The following is a 19,990-nucleotide window of genomic DNA, read 5'->3' as shown; positions in this document are numbered from 1 at the left end:
AAATAAATGATAAAAAAAGAAAACATGTCCATTTATGCAAACACCCATGGAGGAGAATGTTGAGTGAGTTTCAAATATAGTAAATCCAGGTTCAAATGAAGATACAAGACAATCTGAAAGTACATTCTAGGGGCCACCAGATGGCATGGAGTTTGAGGTGGCTGGATCCTTCACGGCCAACTGAATGCTCTGGACCTGGTGGCTTGAAAAAATCACACCAGGCACCTGTGTATACTGCTCAAGGTCCCAAGAGGAGAAAGGACAAGAAGGGATTGTTACATGACCACCCACCCCAGGGAGTAATTCTCTCTCTCTCTGTCTTCCTCCAGTGAGTGCACTCACTTTCTAGCAAACTTTTTAAAAAAGTATATTCTGTTACAATTTCATTAACAAAGAAATAAAGATTTGTATTCACACCAAGAAGATTCATTTTGTGTGTCATGGAGATGTACAGTGATTAAATGTAAAAACAAAACCAAAAAAATGTAGTTTGAAAAATCCCATAAACTCTAAATGAAAAGTTAGAATAAACTTAAACAGGGCCAGCTGTTGGTGTGGTGGTGAAGGTGGCCAGATCTCACTTAGCCAACTGCATGGTTTGAGTCCCAGATTTAGTGATTTGAAAAACATGCCAGCATGTGTGTGTATGTTCGGAATCCTGAAAGGAGGTAGAAATGGAGAAGAGATTGAGGCATGACCATCCCCCATGGGGGGGAGGTGCTGCTTTCTCACATTCTCTCTCTGTCTCTATCCAGCAAGAATATGTGCAAAATTAAGCAAACAAAAAAACCCCACTTAAACAGAAATTTCTGCTTCAAACAAGAATGTGAATATGAAGATTGAAACAAAGGAAAAGTTTAGGTAGAACAAGTGGACTAAGTTGTTTGATAAGCTGCACTACATTAAAGATACTTGAGAATTGATGCCAAGTGGTTACAACTTTCTAATTTTGATTTAAAACCTTATGTGCGTTACCTCTGGAGATAGCTGCATTAGTCTAAATAAAATGATCAAGATTTTATTTTTGGAAATTACTCTGGAAGGAAGAGCATTTAATTGCTCTTCAATTTCATGATTCTTTGTGAGGAAACCGACTGAGACAAAGGGTAAATGTAAAACTGAAGTTAACAAATCATTTGGTCAATTAAAGTTTTACTGACTTAATCATTAGGACAAATACAGAGAAGGCTGTGAATATTATAATCCCTCCTCACCGAACCCAAACATGTCTCCAATGTCATCCAAAGTTAGACTACATTTCTCACCTAGAGCAGCATCTTAAACATATTTCTCATTAGAATTTAAGTAAAGTATTTTACTTGATTTAGATGCCAGTGGGGGAGGGGCAGGCCGTGGTGGAACAGTGGCCTCCAGTGGCCATTGAAAATCAGCACATCAAAGGAAGCCTGAGGATTGCTGGTAGACAGAATCATAGCAAGTCTCTGGGGAGGTCCCAGCCCCTAGATGTGAACTGTATGACCTCTTAGACACTAAGTTACATATATAATTATGCAAGTCTCACTGCTAAATTCATTTTAACCTAGTTTTAAATTCTAAACTTCACTTCCTTGTTCAAGTCAGGAATGATAAAATTTATATATGAACTTTATAGTTTATTCCTGCTCATTTTTATCACATGATTTCTTACCCACATGATACTTTCAGATTATCTTTCTTTAACAAAACTGGGTTGTGCACCATAAATGTATACAGTTACAATAGAAATGCACATAGGCACGATTCTTCCCCATTGGTTTACAACTGAAGTCATTTATGTCCCAGTACTGTCCAGAAGGAAGAGGGGTATTTATTCTGCTATTACCAAATTCTGTTGCTCTCAGTCCCGTCCTCATATCACCGGTGTGGTTGCATAGCAACACAGACTCAGACACAGCCTGAATTGCATCCTTAGGTTGAAGGTGGGGATGTGGCAGAGGGAATGCATAAGTTCAAACAGCTTCCTTTGATCCTCTGCAGCCTGTTTCTTTTAAATGATTATGAGAGGAGGTCCCACCCTTGAATACTAATTTAGGTTTATTTTCTTCAGAGTCTCTGCATTGCCTTTGTCTTGCTTGCTAACTCTATAACCTCTTCCAATTACATTCTGGGTTAGTTAAGTGATACTGAGGCCAGTGAAGATAAGATGTTAAATGTAGCCAGAAACATTAATAAATAATTACATCTTCCCTTGTTCTCAAGGACTTGCTTTCCAACAAGTTACAAATAGAAGTGCTGCTTAATGTCTAACAACCTGCTTAAGATTGAAGAAAAAGCTGCATTTACTTGGAATATATTGCATTATAGTCATGAAACTAGTTACAGACACTAAGTGTTCAAATAGTCATTAGCACTTGTAATTGTACAACTAACCAGGAAGATGTTTCACTTAACAAGCTAGAAACTAAATACAGAAGACAAGGAAAAGAAGTTTTCATTTTTTACACTGCTAACATGATCAGTGAACAGCAGTTGTGTGAAACTGGACTCACCGAGTTCATCTATCTGTTTCAATAGCTCGACAGCATCAAGTCCAACGGAGAACTTTACAAAAACTTGCACAAAAGGGTTCCTTAGAGTAGTCTAACAAATAATAATAAAATAATAACTTTTAATATAAGAGAAAAGCACATTTAATCATTGTCTCCCTAGTAACAACCACAGTAAAAGTCATCACCACTGGGCATTATCAATGCACCATCTTACAAAGGCTCAAATACAAAGTGGCTTCAAAAAGTTTGTAGAAAAATGGAATTAAAGTAAAGTTTATTTTGGTACAAAATAATGAAAGCCATGCATTGATTTATCATAATATATAATTTTTATGAGTTTTTTACAGATCACCATCTGTCCCCACCCCTTGTAATTGAGGAAGAAAAGGAAGAAAAGTGGCTACCTATAACTTAAAAAGCTGAACTTTTGTTTGTAGACACAAATCAGTCAGCATGCTCAAATGGCCCGATATAACCATTAATTATTGACATTTAAGAAATTATATTTGGCTGGCCCATGGCCCACTGATTAAAGAAACTGGATCTCACATGACCAACTGCAGTTCGAATCCCAGACCAGTTGGTTGACAAGCACACCAGGTAAGTATGTGTGTTTCCCAAATGTAGACAGGAAGGAGAAGTGGAGGTGAAGGAATTGTAACATGAAAATGCCCCATCAGGAGAATTGCTTTCTCCCTCTTCCTCTCTCTCACTGTTTCTCACTGGCAAAAGCATATGCCCTATAGCAATTTAAAAAAAAGAAATCTATTCAATTTAGCCATCTTTTCCCTCATGGCTATCATATCATTTATTTTTAACATATTATATACACAATGTAGTAGTTCGTGACTGAATTTTTGTTCAAATGAAACAAATGAAACCAACTTTAAAAAATTGCGATGTATATATGGACTGTGATGTCACAACTGATTTGCATTCTAGTCTTACTTCCTCCCAGCTGTGAGGCTTTTAGCAAGCACCCAGCCTATTCCGGCTTCAAGTTACCTTTCTGTAAATTAGGGATAAATGACCCATTTCATAGGAAGAGTCACTGTAAATTATTAGAATATTGTTTTGTACGATAATGAGTACAACTATATGAACATAGAAAAATAAATCGATGATAAAGCTTAAATTATTTTATAACTATGGAAAGATTGAAATTTAAAAAACATAATTGCTTTAAAATATAAAGGCTTTTGTAGCTATCTTCCACATCAGAGTACATAACTTCTACTACTGTAGAAATATTACTAGTTGGTTTTATTGAGCTCGTAGTACATAATGGGCACTGTCTTGTACAGTGTAACTTGACTTTCTCTCTTACTTTTTTTGTTGTTGTTAAATTTGCTACTGGACATGTGTACGTGCCAAAAAGAGACAGAGAGAGGGAAAGTGACAAGACATCTCCCAGGAAGGATGGCCATGCTGCAATCCCTTTATTCTCCTCTCAACACTTGGGCACACACACACACACACACACATGCACCCAACATGTTCCTCAATTTGTCAGGTCCAGCTCTTGAACCATGCCATGTGGGATCCAACCACCTTAACCACCATGCCACCTGGCATCTCATTTCCTTTTCAACAATTCCTTGAGATAAATATTAATATTATCTTCAGATAATAGGCGACAAAGCTAGGGTTAGAGAAGCTATGTAAATTCTCTCAAGGATGCACAACTACTAAGGGCTGAAGGGAAAGTTGAACAGAGAAAATTCAACTTAATTAAAGAAATGTTTATTCACCTTATGTGTAAATTTATGACCTAATTTTTATGTGTACTAGGCTTAAGTTGGTTATCCCGTTAGAGCAATTCGGTGCCACTTATTGTCACTTTCTTGTCAATATTTTTGTTTTATTAGCATGGAGATAAATGATTAAGAATAGCATATTTATTTCTTCTTCAGCCTGGAAAGATGTTGATGTTGAGGCACAGTAACTGCCATGGCTTCCAGTGCTTTGGTGAAACTTCAGATGTGTGGACTTCTGGCCACGCGTCTGCAATTTCATATTGTTGGAGGATTCATTGTATCCCTCAGTGTTGCAACTGCCTGTAAGTTTGCTGTGGCTGAACTAAAAAAGAAGGCATATGCAGATTTCTACAGAAATTATGATTCCTGGGGCCAACAGTTGTGTAATGGTTATGTCACTGAACTCCCATGCGGTTTGCGTCTCGGACCTGGTGGCTAAAACTACCTCTGCAATTTCATATTGTTGGAGGATTCATTGTATCCCTCAGTGTTGCAACTGCCTGTAAGTTTGCTGTGGCTGAACTAAAAAAGAAGGCATATGCAGATTTCTACAGAAATTATGATTCCTGGGGCCAACAGTTGTGTAATGGTTATGTCACTGAACTCCCATGCGGTTTGCGTCTCGGACCTGGTGGCTAAAACTACCCTGGGCATGTGTGTGTGCGTACCCAAGATCCCAAGAGGAGAATGGAGGAGAAGAGATTGCCGCGTGTGGCCATCTACCCTGGGGGGTGATTTCTTGCTTTCTATCTTTCTGTCTCTCTGTCTCTCTGGCAAACGCATGCTCCCTGTAGCCAAAAAAAAAAAAACCCGTTAGCCAAAAAAAAAAAAAAAAAAAAAGAAACTCTCTGAAAAAATAAATAAAGACCAAAAAAAAAAAAAAAAAGAAATTATGATTCCATGAAAGATTTTGAAGAGATGAGGAAAGCTGGTATCTTTCAGAGTACAAAGTGATTTTGGAATATATAAAGAATGTCGTTGGATTGGTGTCATGTTCCTGAACTAGGAAACATGAATACATGGGCTAAAGGGCTAAAGAATAGTTTCTCTTGATAAATAAATACTGTGAACAGAAAAAGAAAAAAAAGAATAGCATATTTTACTAGAGCACCTATGCAATAGAAATAATTCGCTTAATTCATAGCTTTCAAGGTTCTAAGAGTAGTTGGTAGCACGTAGCCTGATGTCTATCAAACTACTACATGCTGTGAAAACAGAGTCCTTCAATATCTATTTACCAAGAATTACCTTGTGCCTCATGGGAAGTGTAAATCAAGGTATTACTATCAAGTGGAATGTTGCATTAGTTGCACAGATCAAAGATCTTTAAAACTCTACTTTCGTTTTCTCATTACTCCTTTCACAATCAATCCTGTAATTAAAATACTGTTTCCAAATGCTTCTGCACACATAACCTTTATGTCTGTGTACTTGTTATCAATATACCCATTCTACCAATTCATAAACTGCAGCTCAAGTACTTTTAGTCATTTGCCTAAAAGTTCACAGTAGCAAATCTTATGCTAAATGCTTGAAATGTGAAATTCTATTCATATTTACCGAATTAAACTTTTCTTCAATAACTGAGAATAACCATTTACTTTGTTGTAAAACTAATGACACTTCCTTTAGATGATGAACCCGTTATAAATATAGCCACAGAGATGCTAGCAAGTTACCTTAATTTGGGACTATTATTTTATAGAGCAGGTCCTTTGTTAATTCAGGACTTTAGGTAATAAAACTTTACTTTCTAAAATAAAATGTGATTTTCCCACCTCTTCATAGAAAAACATTTTAGAAGAAAAGAACAACCCATCATTTAGGAAAATATATGTGTTGATAAAGTACTATACAAGTAGTCTTTGTCACCTGAGATGCATTAGAAAAGACCTCGTAAACTGAGCATGCTTAAAATTAGAAGCAAAATTTAACAGGAAATTATGAGGAAGGTGTTAGATAAAAAGTTTATTTTATAACTATTAAATATATTAAATATTCCTTTTAGAAATTTGTTTAAACATTTATAGTAAAATTTGGGTTGTAATTATAACTATGCACTAATGGCTAGTCAAAACAAAAACCGAGTAAAGAATCTTTTGAGTATAATGGTTTGGACAAAGTTACCCAATACAACATCCCACTTTCCATTAAATTATTTATTTATTTAAGATGAGGTCTTAGGTCATGATCTTCCTGCCTCAAACTCCCAGGACTACAAGTGCTTGTCACTGCGCTCAGCCTTTATGCTGGACTGGGAATCTAACTCAGGGCTCCTATATGGTCCCAGCCTGTGGCACACAGTGTCTTAGCAGTGCATGGGCCACTACAGCTGGACTCTTCATTCTATGTTTAACTTCCTGGATTGATTATAAAGAAGGATTTTCTTCTTCTTTTTTGCAAAAATATTCTTGGGCTTCATGAATTTTCTTTAATTTTTCTTGTTTTAGAGAGAGATCTTTGTAATAGGGCATGTGCGCTCACCAGAGAGACATGGAGAAAACGAGAAATCACCCCTCCAAAGGGAATGACCACACCACAGTCCCTTCTCCTCCACTCTCCTCTTGGGATCTTGAACAATGACAGATAACTGGTGTGAATTTAAGCTGCTGGGTCTGGGATTTGAACCACAGTTGACTCTGTGAGAATTCAGCAACGTAACCATTATGCCATCTGCTGGCCCTGACTCCATTAATTTTCTAAGGGCCTCTCTTTGCTATGCAAGCCTTTTCTCTGTTGAAGTTCCTATGCTACCGTGATACCTGCCAATTTTCTTTTCTCTAATTGATACCTTGGCTAACTCTACTACTCAGTCTTAGTTGTCAATTCTCCGTTTGTGACTGGAACATTTCCCCACATTATTTGTATCTTCTTCAGAAAATCCTGCATCTCTCACAAGAATTTAAACTTATACTTTTCAACCATATACATTGTGTTCAAGTTGCATTGTCAAATCTTTAAACAAGAATGTGTATGAGATTGAGTGTGGACTAAGTTTTAAGGGACCTATTTATCAGAGCCCTTTATTGAGTTATGATAACTTTTGCTTTTTGCATAATCTTGCACTTAACACACTTAGATAAATACTTAAAAAAGACACCTTGTGTACATCATGCTAAAATGAATTTGGAATTTGGCAATACATAGGAATTTGTCCCATGTTTTAACATAGGAACTCCCATTGAATGTTCCTCAGAATACCCATATATTCTGGTTGAATTAGGATAGCAGAACACAGTTTAAATGAGAGCAATAACATAACCATATTTTTATAACATTTTACTTTTAGAAAACTGATTTGCATCAATAGTTACGTCTTGAGATCAACTTGTACAATGTCTTATCTTGAAATTACAGGCAGGGAAGCTGTATTGTAAATGACAAAGACGATTACAAACTTGAGTGATGGCTCTGCTATTCTGCCTCAGACCTGGTCTCTGGAAGCAAGGCAATATTAATCTGTTGAATATGGATTCTAAGTTATGTAATAAAGGTGATTCAAATCTCAAAAAATTATAATTCCTACTAAGGCTAATGACAGATTGTCTCCTACCTGAAGCATTGGGATCGCCTGGTTTAACAAGGTGAAGGAATTCATGAAAAGTGGTGACTTGTCCATCCACTCTTGAGATTTTTCTCTTAACTCTGCCAGTTGCCTTAGAGTTACATTGGACTTAAAGACAAAAGAACAAAGCAGATCTTGACCATTAGCATTTTTTCACATATTTCTGAAAGGTATCTTAAGGTTGTTTTGTTATATAACTTTTTAAAAACGTTCTAAGAGGTATAGTTAGTAAAAAATATTCTTAGACATTTCCCACATGATTAAAAGTTTTAATAACAGCTTTCATAGGGTCAAGATCACTTAGAGAGATTCTGTAAAATTTAGAATTTGCTTCAAGTCCTCCCTCAATAAATTTACAGATAAAATGGGAACATGATCTTTGAAACTTCCACATGTTTTTCCTTTTATACCGATGATATAATACATTTAGTTTTCTTAGTAAAGAAGCATTTTAGTTCAAGGATGTAAGAAAGATACTCTCACATTTTGCTGGTGGGAACATTTAGTCTACAGCCTTTTTTTGGGAAAGCAATCTGACAATAGTTATTAAAATAAAACATAATATCCTTCAGTTTCTGAATCCTGAACATTAATCTCATCCAAATAAAACACCACTACATAAAATCATGTGCACAAGAGTATTTGTTGTCACATTGTTTACATTAGCAAAGAAAAAAAAAAACAGTCACTGGGAAAAAAATGAATTCCCAACAACTGAGATTAGGTAACTAAATGTCATGTTGTAAAAAATTCGCAATCTTTAACATAAGAATGAATGAAATTCTACTTAGGGATTCGTGAGAACTTCCACAATGTATGCTTAGGGAAAAGTATTATGTAGAAACTATTGTAATGCAATCTCATTTCATAATGTAAACAATGACCAAAGAACTCTGCATATGAATGCATATATAATAATCTATAAAACTTAGAGGAATGTGAATAAATAATACAAAGACACATATCTGAATGTGAACATATTTTACAGAAGGGAAAAGCAGGATCAAGAGAAGAGAAAAGAGGGAGGTAAGAGCCAAGCACAAAAGGAAAAAAAAAAAAACCTGTATTTAGAAAATAAACATGTATATGACTGTATTTGTGCTAAATTATGTAGAAGCGTAAAGTCAATAGAGAAAATATAATAATACATTACAAACAATAAAAGCAAAGAGTATTCTATGTTCACCTCCTGTCCATGTTTTATATAGATCTAAAAATAATGTTTTATCCACATAAACTAGAGTTTAATGAACAAGTAATGGGGAGGCAGTTTTTTTCTTTTTTGTGTTCACTTCTCATTTTAATAGTATTAACCTTGTAATCCAAACTATTAATGCCAATTCTAAAAGTGAGAGGGAAATGCTGTTATGGTTAAACGAGGTAAGTGATAAGTTACTCTTAATGATGTTTTTCTTAACATCTACCTTCTATATAATTATGAGATGTCAAATTGTACAACCAAATACAAAGCCAAGAATCTATACTTTGAGAATTATTTTTATTCAAACTATTTATATATTGCCCATTGTTATTTTTTTCTAGTGCTATTATTTTTACATACTTTGAAAGTTAGACGCCAGTTGTAGAAAAATGTTCTGCTTTTTGAGAGAAATTGAAAAATCTGAGGTCTTGCTTCCAGTAACCTCAGTCTCAAGTGTCAACATGGTTCATTTCTCTGGAACAGACTACCTACTACCCAGTCTACACTGCTTATACACATCCAGGGCAAAAGTTAAGAATGATTAAGAATTTCAGAAAGCTGGAGATAATAGTAGGGGAGCTATAAAGAAATTAGGGTCAGCCAAAGTACATTTGAAAGTTGACTACTTTAAAAATCATCCTAATGTTCAAAACAGAAACTTTGAATTTTGATGATCAAACCTTTTCCATTATTGCTTTTGTAATTGGATTATACGGAGCATACAAGATCCTTCCCAATAACATAGGTTTCAAGAAAGCCCAAATCACAGGTCCAGCAGGCATGTTAATGATGTCTTTATAAAGGGAGAAGCAAAATGGTGCTGGAAGGAAAAAGTGAGATAAAATCATTTAATAGATGTATTTCAAATCTATTTCCTCATGATAAATTGATCCAGATTATTATTATCACACACAAAAATACACGCCTTAGCACTTCCTATATTATTAACAGACGTGAAGTATCTGGTATCAAAGTGAGAAAGTGTAGCAACAAATCCTTTTTTAGGTGAGAAGTGTAACTCAATCAGCAAGACCAGAATAAGTGACGGCATGTTGCCAAGGGGAGATAGAAAGATTGAAGACCATATTTCAGAGTAGTTTACAACAGATCCATTTCACCAGCATTTAATTTTTTAAAAATACATGAAAACTGACTCCTTGGATAGTACCAGATACATAAGAGCTATTTAATAAATGTTTGTTGAATGAATAAAATGTTGAATAAATGAGTCAATCCAACTGCTTTACTAAACATCCATCTATATATTACTTGGAAGAGTTCTGATAATATTTTGCATCTCAAAGTTTATAGATCAGGCAAATGGCTTTGATGTGCTATTGAATGTTTATAGTTCTGCATTCATGCAACTGCATTCATGCAACATGTGTGATACATACTTTAAAAAAAATTGCTAGAGGGCACAGGCATTTGCCAGAGAGAGACAGAGAAAAAGAAAAACAGAGAGAGATATAGAAAGCATCCTTTCTCATGGGGGATAGCCACTCCTCAATCCCTTCTCCTCTGTTTTTCCTTTGGGAATTTCAAGTATACATGCACACATGCCCCATGCGTTTTATAAGCTGTTGGGTCTAGAGGTTGAACCAAGCAGTTGGCCAGGTGGAATCTAGCCCTCTTAAATCACCTCACCACTGATTGGTCTGTGGTAAGTATTTCTAATTCTAAAAAAGCTAAGAAAAAAATATCAACCCAAACAGATTTAAGACAAATTTTTGTATTATCTCCTGGCAAGGAAGGCACAGTTAGGACTGACACATTCTAAGTATAGTATCGTGGTTAAGAGCACAGGCTGGGTTCAAAGAACAGCTCTGACTCTTCCAAGCTGAATGACCTTGCCAGGGTTCTTTACCTCTTTGTGCCTCATTTCCCCTTAGTAAGATGGGAATATAGTACAGATTGATAACTATTCCTTATCCAAAATGCTTCAGATCAAAAGTGTCTTAGATTTTTTTTTGATTTTGTAATATTTCCATATACATAATGACGTATCTTGAGGGCGAGACCAAAGTCTAAACACACAATTACTTTATGATCTCTATATACCTTATACACATAGCTTGAAGATAAATTTATATAATATTTTAGTAATTTTGTGCATAAAACTGTTTGGAGGCATGCTTGGATAGGGGAATATAAGCAGGTGCAGGGAAGACCTAGCACAGTTGAAGAGGCTTTTTTCCCTTGGGGATACCAAATAAACCATGTACTGTGTGCCTGGGTTTCAACTAGAACCCATTACATGAGGTCAGGTGTGAACGTTCCCACAAGTGTCATCACTCAAAAAATTTCATATTGTGGAGCATTTTGAATTTCAGATTAGGGATGCTCAACCTGTAGTACTGGGTGGTCAAAAAAGTCATGACACATTTTTGCGTAGAAAAACATGTCATGACTTTTCTCATGACCCAATATTTATCTCAAAAGTTTGCTATAAAGAATACATGAGTTAATATACAGAACATGCTTGACATCTCGTAAATGTTGTATGTGTGTTTTCTTAGGAAAAAAATCTTTAATTTATCATGAAAAGCTGAAACATAGAAAATATTTTTATTGTCATTAAGAATGAGCACTAGATCTTTTGAAAGTATACTCACTGGTATTTGTGGGAATCCCATATTTTGAAGCAATTTGCTCTTTACTTAATTTATAAGTCAAAAAATCCTTAGTGTGGTTGCCTTTTGGCCTCTGGGAAGAGGGCAGCATAGCAGTTAAATATTCCGTGGTAATTCCTTGGGAACACAATGCTTGGGAGATGGTACTAAATGATCCCTGGGGTGTATTCATTCGGTTGTTTCTGTATATTGCCTGTGCAACCAAAATCCGTGATTTATTAATATTATATGAGCTAGAAATACTACTGAAAACAATCTAAAATGAAACGGGTAAGTTCATAAGGCTGACAGTATTCTTACAGTTTTCATAATTTCTTCAATCTCATTATCCCAAATGTAAACGTAGAATGATAGACTTAACTAACTTCAGTGGCAAAAAAAAAAAAAAAAAAAAAATAGTTGCCAGAGTAGAGGAGTTTTCTTATAGCCAATTTTTCTGATGTACTAAATTGCTAGCTCATATTAAAACTAATCTTTAATAAGAATTCATATGACAGAAGAAATTTTTCAACAAGAATGTGATTGGTTGACATTTTTACCTGTGTTAATGGAACACTTCTGGGCAGATGCATTTGTTTCAGGGATCTCATTCTGTCTAGCAGCGGATGTGTGCCCGAAGCCATCTGATTGAGAATCCCTTTCAGCCTTATGAAGAGCTCTATCATCTTTTCTACTGGCTTTTGATCTTCCCTAGGGAAAAACACCTACCAGAAATAGAATAAGAAGTGATTTATATGGAGAAACTGGAACCTTCATGCCTTGTTGGTAGGAAGATAAAAAAGGACATCATTGTTGGAAAACATGTTGACAAGGTATTAGATAGTTAAACAAACTTACTCTATAACCTGGTAATTCCATTTCTAGGTATTTGCCCAAGATAACATTTGTCCACATACAGATTTGTATGTGAACGTCCATAGGAGCATTACTCATAATAGCCAAAAAGTGGAAGCAATCCAAGTGAATAGATAAACAAAATGGATATCCTTAAAATGAAATATTATTTGCAATAAAAAGAAGTGAGATGCAGTCACAACATAATGATGTTTTGGTCGATGACAGATCACATATATGACAGCAGTCCCATTAGATTACAATGGGCTATATCATAAACCTGGGTGTGGAGTAGGCTATGCAGCTTAGGTTTGTGTAAGTATACTTTACGATGTCTGCATGATGATATAATTGCCTAGTAACGAACTTCTCAGAAAGTATCCTGGTTGTTAAAAGATGTGTGACAGCACTATTGGGTTATTGGAAACGTCATGATGTATTTTTTTCTGTTTTTCTACACAAAAATGAGTTAAACAAACTTACTCTATAACCTGGTAATTCCATTTCTAGGTATTTGCCCAAGATAACATTTGTCCACATACAGATTTGTATGTGAACGTCCATAGGAGCATTACTCATAATAGCCAAAAAGTGGAAGCAATCCAAGTGAATAGATAAACAAAATGGATATCCTTAAAATGAAATATTATTTGCAATAAAAAGAAGTGAGATGCAGTCACAACATAATGATGTTTTGGTCGATGACAGATCACATATATGACAGCAGTCCCATTAGATTACAATGGGCTATATCATAAACCTGGGTGTGGAGTAGGCTATGCAGCTTAGGTTTGTGTAAGTATACTTTACGATGTCTGCATGATGATATAATTGCCTAGTAACGAACTTCTCAGAAAGTATCCTGGTTGTTAAAAGATGTGTGACAGCACTATTGGGTTATTGGAAACGTCATGATGTATTTTTTTCTGTTTTTCTACACAAAAATGCATCATGACTTTTCTGACAACCCAATAAAAATACATTTTACAACACGTATGAAAGTCAAAAATCATACTAAATGAAAGAAGTTGGACACAAGGACCATATATTGGAAGATTTAATTTGTATAAAATCTCTTAAAAAGGAAAATCTTTATAGAGAGACAAAAAATAAACTAGAGGTTGACTGGGCAAGAAGTTGAAATTAAAAATAATGCAAATGGATACAAGAATATGGGAGGGATAGAAATGCCCTACGATGGGGCTGGACTCCCATATAGCAAATCGTGGTTCAAATTCTGGATCCAGTGGCTTGAAATTCATGCCAGACATGTGTGTGTGCATGCCCAGAATCCTGAGAGGAGAAGGGAGGAGAAGGTGTTGTGGCATGGCCATTCACCCTGGTGGGTCATTTCTCACTTTTACTCTCTCTGTATCTTTCTGTACCTCTCCTCTTTGGTGAGTGCATGTGCCCTATGACAAAAACAAAACAAAACAAAACAAAACAAAACAAAACAAAACAAAAATTCTCTGATAAGATTGTGGTAATAGCTGCACAATTTTATGTATTTACTTTAAAAAATTTATATAAGGGGCAAGCAGGTGGCTAAGTGGTTAAGGCACTGGACTTCCACATGGCCAACTACAGTTTGAGTCTCAGACCCAGCAGCTTGAAATATGCTGGGTGTGTGTGTGTGTGTGTGTGTGCCCAAACTCCCGAGAGAAGAATGAAGGAGAAGGTATTGTTGTTTGGCCATGTCACAACATAATGATGTTTTGGTCGATGACAGATCACATATATGACAGCAGTCCCATTAGATTACAATGGGCTATATCATAAACCTGGGTGTGGAGTAGGCTATGCAGCTTAGGTTTGTGTAAGTATACTTTACGATGTCTGCATGATGATATAATTGCCTAGTAACGAACTTCTCAGAAAGTATCCTGGTTGTTAAAAGATGTGTGACAGCACTATTGGGTTATTGGAAACGTCATGATGTATTTTTTTCTGTTTTTCTACACAAAAATGCATCATGACTTTTCTGACAACCCAATAAAAATACATTTTACAACACGTATGAAAGTCAAAAATCATACTAAATGAAAGAAGTTGGACACAAGGACCATATATTGGAAGATTTAATTTGTATAAAATCTCTTAAAAAGGAAAATCTTTATAGAGAGACAAAAAATAAACTAGAGGTTGACTGGGCAAGAAGTTGAAATTAAAAATAATGCAAATGGATACAAGAATATGGGAGGGATAGAAATGCCCTACGATGGGGCTGGACTCCCATATAGCAAATCGTGGTTCAAATTCTGGATCCAGTGGCTTGAAATTCATGCCAGACATGTGTGTGTGCATGCCCAGAATCCTGAGAGGAGAAGGGAGGAGAAGGTGTTGTGGCATGGCCATTCACCCTGGTGGGTCATTTCTCACTTTTACTCTCTCTGTATCTTTCTGTACCTCTCCTCTTTGGTGAGTGCATGTGCCCTATGACAAAAACAAAACAAAACAAAACAAAACAAAACAAAACAAAACAAAACAAAACAAAACAAAACAAAACAAAACAAAACAAAACAAAACAAAACAAAACAAAACAAAACAAAACAAAACAAAACAAAACAAAACAAAACAAAACAAAAATTCTCTGATAAGATTGTGGTAATAGCTGCACAATTTTATGTATTTACTTTAAAAAATTTATATAAGGGGCAAGCAGGTGGCTAAGTGGTTAAGGCACTGGACTTCCACATGGCCAACTACAGTTTGAGTCTCAGACCCAGCAGCTTGAAATATGCTGGGTGTGTGTGTGTGTGTGTGTGTGCCCAAACTCCCGAGAGAAGAATGAAGGAGAAGGTATTGTTGTTTGGCCATGTCCCATGTGGAGTGATTTCTTGCTTTCTGTCTCCCCATCTCTCTTTGTCTCGGGTGCATGTGTGCTCCCTATAGCAAAAATCTCTAAAATATAAATTAATAAATTTTAAGGTATATAAGTTATATCTCAATAAATCTGCAAAAATAAATAATTTCAGAAGACAAAAAGGTAAATGTCAATTATATAATTCTTCATGCATACTGATGTCCAAAATCAATATAACATGCTGCTAAAAATCAGAAAAGTTCTGTCAAAAAAGTCACATAATTTATCAGGCTTAATCATGTTTAATTTTATAATGCTTATCTACTGTAAGAATGGACACTGAAAATATCTTAAAACCTTAAAATGATTTCATCCTCATTCATTCATTTATTCAACGAACATGAATAGAATGCCTACTATGCTCCCAGTGCTGCAGAATGTAATGGATATTCAGTGGTGAACAAGTTGTTGTCAATTCTATATTCCAGTAACTTTGGCCTAATAGGAAGAACAGATAGCAAATGAGTTAACAAACAAAATTTGGGAGATCTGAGAAGGTAGGAAGAATTTAGCAAAGAGAGCAAAGGAAGCCTTTCCAAGATAGAACCCTAAAGGATGTGGAAGAACACACTGTAGGATGAATAGAAGAGGAAAGTCCCAGGCAGAGTGGGAAAGTTATGTGAGGGCTAAGGAGAGAAAGTTCTTGGCAAAGAAAGTCAAAGACCACCATTCTGAGCACATGATTCAGTTGGAGTGCTAGCCTTATATTTACCTCTCCTCACTGTGTAACCCTCATTCATGAAGACGTAGCTGCCTCAATAACACAGCTGTTAATTAGAATCAGATTCTTTTATACATTAGAACCAACATTTCTAGTTTTCTTCTAGTTTTTCAGAAATTCTAGGCATTCCTACATTGATTGAAATAAATTGACTGCCAATGAGACATTTTTCATTATTTTTGTGTGCAATACCAAATAGAATTAGAAATGGTTTTCTGCTTGTCAAATGCATGTAACTGTTAATAATTACAACTCTCAACAAGAAATGTCTGGTTTGATATCTGCTCTGCAGAGGTCTTATAAAATCAAAAATTTTGGTGAATGAAATTAATGACTTCACTTCATTTGTATTTTAGGTCATAGCTTACATAAAATAGCTACTAGTCTGGTTAATGGGTCTTTGCTGAGTCTATGTTCTGGACGTTTGAAATATTTCAGTGAACAAAGAGGCCTTTATGGAGCCTATATAGAAGTAAGGGTAGACAAAAACTAAATTCTGAAAATTATTATTTATTAACAAGAAATAATAAAAAGAAAATCTCATGGAATCTTCATTTTTAAGATGAAAATTAAAGAAGATAAATAGTTTGCTGAAAGTACCATAGAAAACAAAGCAGAAAAGGAGTTTAACAGTGCTATTAGGTGGGCCAGCAGGTGATGTGGTAGTTAAGGCACTGGATTCCCACATGATTGACTGAGGTTCAAGTCCTGGACCCAGAGGCTTGAAAAATCACAACAAATGAATAGATAAATTTAATGTTTTTAAAAGGAGTATTATTAAGTAAAGCTGGTTTTATTTTAAGTAGAGTAGACAGGTAGGCCTTATTGATCAGTGTCAAACAAAAACAAACTTGCAAATCATGGGAAAGGCGCCTCTAGGAGGATGCCACACAGTAGCCACAGGCCAGAGAATAGCCAAGTCAGAGGTGATGTTATAAAGATGGAAATTACAATATTTGTATTTCACACTATAGTAACAATTCATATAAAATTTAATTCCTATTATTAGATGCACTAACTGTGATTTAATAAGGCAATAATATTAGTTTCTTTATCTATAACAGGTACAAATTTATAATACATAATCTCTAAGGTCCCTTGTATCTATAAAATAATATAATTCCATAAACCATATAAATATATCCCCTTCCTTTATCAATAGTATCAGAACATATATGTGTATTACTAAAATATTTTCATGTTGGGGTCAGCAGGTGGTATGGTGATTAAGGCAGTAGAATCTTACATGGTTGATCATAGTTTAAGTCCCAGACCTGGTGGCTTGCTTTCTCACTTTCTCTCTCTCTCTCTGTGTCTCTCTGGTGAGTGTACATGCTCCATAGCAAATTTAATAATAACAGTAATGATAAAATTAAAAATTTAAAAATGTTTTCATATTACACCATGTATATAAATATATTTCACCAATAGCAACTTGCCTTGTATGTGAAGTTGTAAATATCTAAATAGTGCAGAAGGGTGAGTCCGATGAGATAAGAATGGTGGGATCTCTCTAAAAGAGGCAGGCTGCAGAATTCCTCCATTACATCTTCCAGTTTGGAATTGGTTATATTAGCATCACAAGAATGCAACCAGAATACCCAAGAAATAATCTGCAAATTGGAAGAAGAAAAAAAGTTGTAGCTGCGAGTCATTTAAGAGTCATCTGGCCATTTTGAGAGGGTTTTTGATTATGCTAAATTTTAAAATATGATACATTGTCCTCAAGGATCAAATAACTTTTTAAATTTAAAGCACTAATTGCTCATAATAAAACTACATGGGGAACCATATTTCACTAGAAAGTCTAAGAATAAGATGGAAAAAAGGAGATGGAGGTATTCCGGCTGATCTCAGTTTTCTTGCTTGAATGCCTGGGTGAATGATGGTACAGTATCTAGGAATTTAATTGGCTTAGAGTGAGATTGGGAAAAATACTAGCTTAAGACTCATGCTACTTTCAAAACTTTACTCTTGGTTCATTCATATTGCATTTCTTTTTTACATCATTCAAAATTACAATTTTACACATTATACTCTGCGGGTCCAGAGATGTAACAGAAAGAACAAAAGCCCAGAATCACGGTAATGCTTGTGTGATGTGAGGTATGACTATGGGAAGTAAGATGTCATCTTGATTGCTACCTATCTGAAATAAAAGTTTATGAAGTTTGAGACGGTGGAAATTTTTCTCCCATACCTCTTGAAAGTAATAAGATGTACGTGTACCTGTTGTTATTTCTTAAAATGAACCTGCTCTACAGAAGCCATAGCCTGATTTCTAACATTAGATCTTAGGATCAAACGAGCAAAAGATGAGATCAAAAGAAAAGATGAATGAATATTATTTGCTAGAGAAAGAAGAAGAAAAGCAGAGAAAAGGCAGTTTTAACTTTTGTATGGGGGAACCGATTAAAATGACATGAGTAAAATTACGTATTTTCCAAAGGAAGCCTTAGAGGCTTAAAAAAAACTTTATCTAATATTGGAGAATAACTGGACTGTGCTTAGAAATGACACACGCTGTCACACATAAGTTGTGAATGGATGAGACCTTAAGCTCTGCAGCTCTTATGGAAAATTTCTATGACAATTCCAGACAATGGACTTGGAAAAGGGGTAAAAGATAAGACATTTGAGTGGAAAACCCTATTATCAGCCTGTGAAGAAATGACATTCATTTTCATACCAAAAAATGTTTACTACAACCACAAACTTACCCATAGTTCTCTTAACTACATCTATTGTTAATTTTATGCTTTCTCTTGGGACTTTAAAAAGTTAAAATGAGTACCCATTTTTATTTTAGTTGCAACAAATGAGAAATCGCCTCTGTACTTCCCTCCCCCATTAAATTACTGAAGTTTGTTATTATAGTGGGTACAGTTTTATGTCAAACAATGTGAGTGTGATCATGAATTTAACTGTTTTGTTAGTGGCACTGATTATTTAAGAAAGTCATCTGGCAGTAAAGAAAGGGAGAGAAGATGGTGAGGAGAAGTAACAAAAAAGGGAAAGGAACACAAGTGCTGATAGTCTTGCTTCAGAATTTCTCTTCTATCATCACTTCAGAACTAAACCCCCAGGAACCAGGTGCTGGCACAGAGGTAGTAGATTGGGTTCATGTGGGAAAGGTCCTGGGTTCATATCTAGGACCTCTTTGAGTATGTGGGGCAAGTGATATGAGCTGGCTGAGACTAGAGGTGAATTCCAGTGTGGGGATGTTGATGGTGGTGTCTCTTGCTTTCTTTCTCTTTGGGTCTGGCTCTCTCTCTCTCTCTCTCGCTCTCTCTCTATGTGTGTGTGTGTGTGTGTGTGTGTGTGTGCGCGCACGTGTGTCTTTCTCATGAGAAAAATAAACTTAAAAACAGAAATTAGGCTTTCAATTTTATCAGTTGATAGACAATTTACCAGATTTGCACATAACTTCTCCGTGTTTAATTGATACATACTCAACAAATACTGAATACAGCCTAAGCTTCTAAAACTAAATGTTAAGCACAAATACATGACTTCACCTCAGCTCTGTTCTCAGGGATAGGAATAGCCAGTAACTTCTCAATACTTGTGTTGGACATTCCTGTGGTTCTCAGTTCTTTTTTCAGCTCTTCAACATTTTTAAACATTTCTACTAAATGACCTGGAAAAAAAAGAAACAATTCACATGTTGGTCATAACGTCTTTCTTTTTAATCATACTACTATAGAGAAACTTTCTAGACTAAAACATATTCAGCATATAAACCTTGCTAGGAACAGATGTCTCCCAGTTTTGGCAAACTTTGCATCTTTAGGATCTATTTATATTGGATTTAGATTTGTTCTTATTCTAATATCATTAACCCAAGGTAACAGATTGCTCTGGGTTATAAATTTTCCTTAGGTGTCTACAACTCAAGGTTGATTCAAGGAAAATATGGTTTCCCTA

General features: G+C 35.4%; 1 protein-coding gene across 2 annotated transcripts in view; it reads right to left on the bottom strand.

The window, feature by feature from the left end:
- The window catches only part of ABCA12 (ATP binding cassette subfamily A member 12), a 217,443-nt gene that overhangs the window by 73,368 nt on the left and 124,085 nt on the right, over nucleotides 1–19,990 (bottom strand). For both annotated transcript variants that reach the window (XM_006157460.1, XM_006157461.1), the window contains exons 14-20: nucleotides 19,582–19,703; nucleotides 17,503–17,676; nucleotides 12,185–12,349; nucleotides 11,628–11,838; nucleotides 9,693–9,832; nucleotides 7,800–7,919; nucleotides 2,490–2,580 (exon numbers count right to left, since the gene is read on the bottom strand). In XM_006157460.1, the coding sequence (XP_006157522.1) occupies nucleotides 2,490–2,580; nucleotides 7,800–7,919; nucleotides 9,693–9,832; nucleotides 11,628–11,838; nucleotides 12,185–12,349; nucleotides 17,503–17,676; nucleotides 19,582–19,703 (1,023 nt within the window). The remainder of the gene's footprint in view (nucleotides 1–2,489; nucleotides 2,581–7,799; nucleotides 7,920–9,692; nucleotides 9,833–11,627; nucleotides 11,839–12,184; nucleotides 12,350–17,502; nucleotides 17,677–19,581; nucleotides 19,704–19,990) is intronic.

Source organism: Tupaia chinensis, unplaced genomic scaffold (genome assembly GCF_000334495.1).
Source record: "Tupaia chinensis unplaced genomic scaffold, TupChi_1.0 Scaffold000542_1, whole genome shotgun sequence".
Taxonomy (NCBI): Eukaryota; Metazoa; Chordata; class Mammalia; order Scandentia; family Tupaiidae; genus Tupaia; species Tupaia belangeri.
Note: the sequence above shows the minus strand (reverse complement) of the source record. Positions and strands in the feature narration are given on the sequence as shown.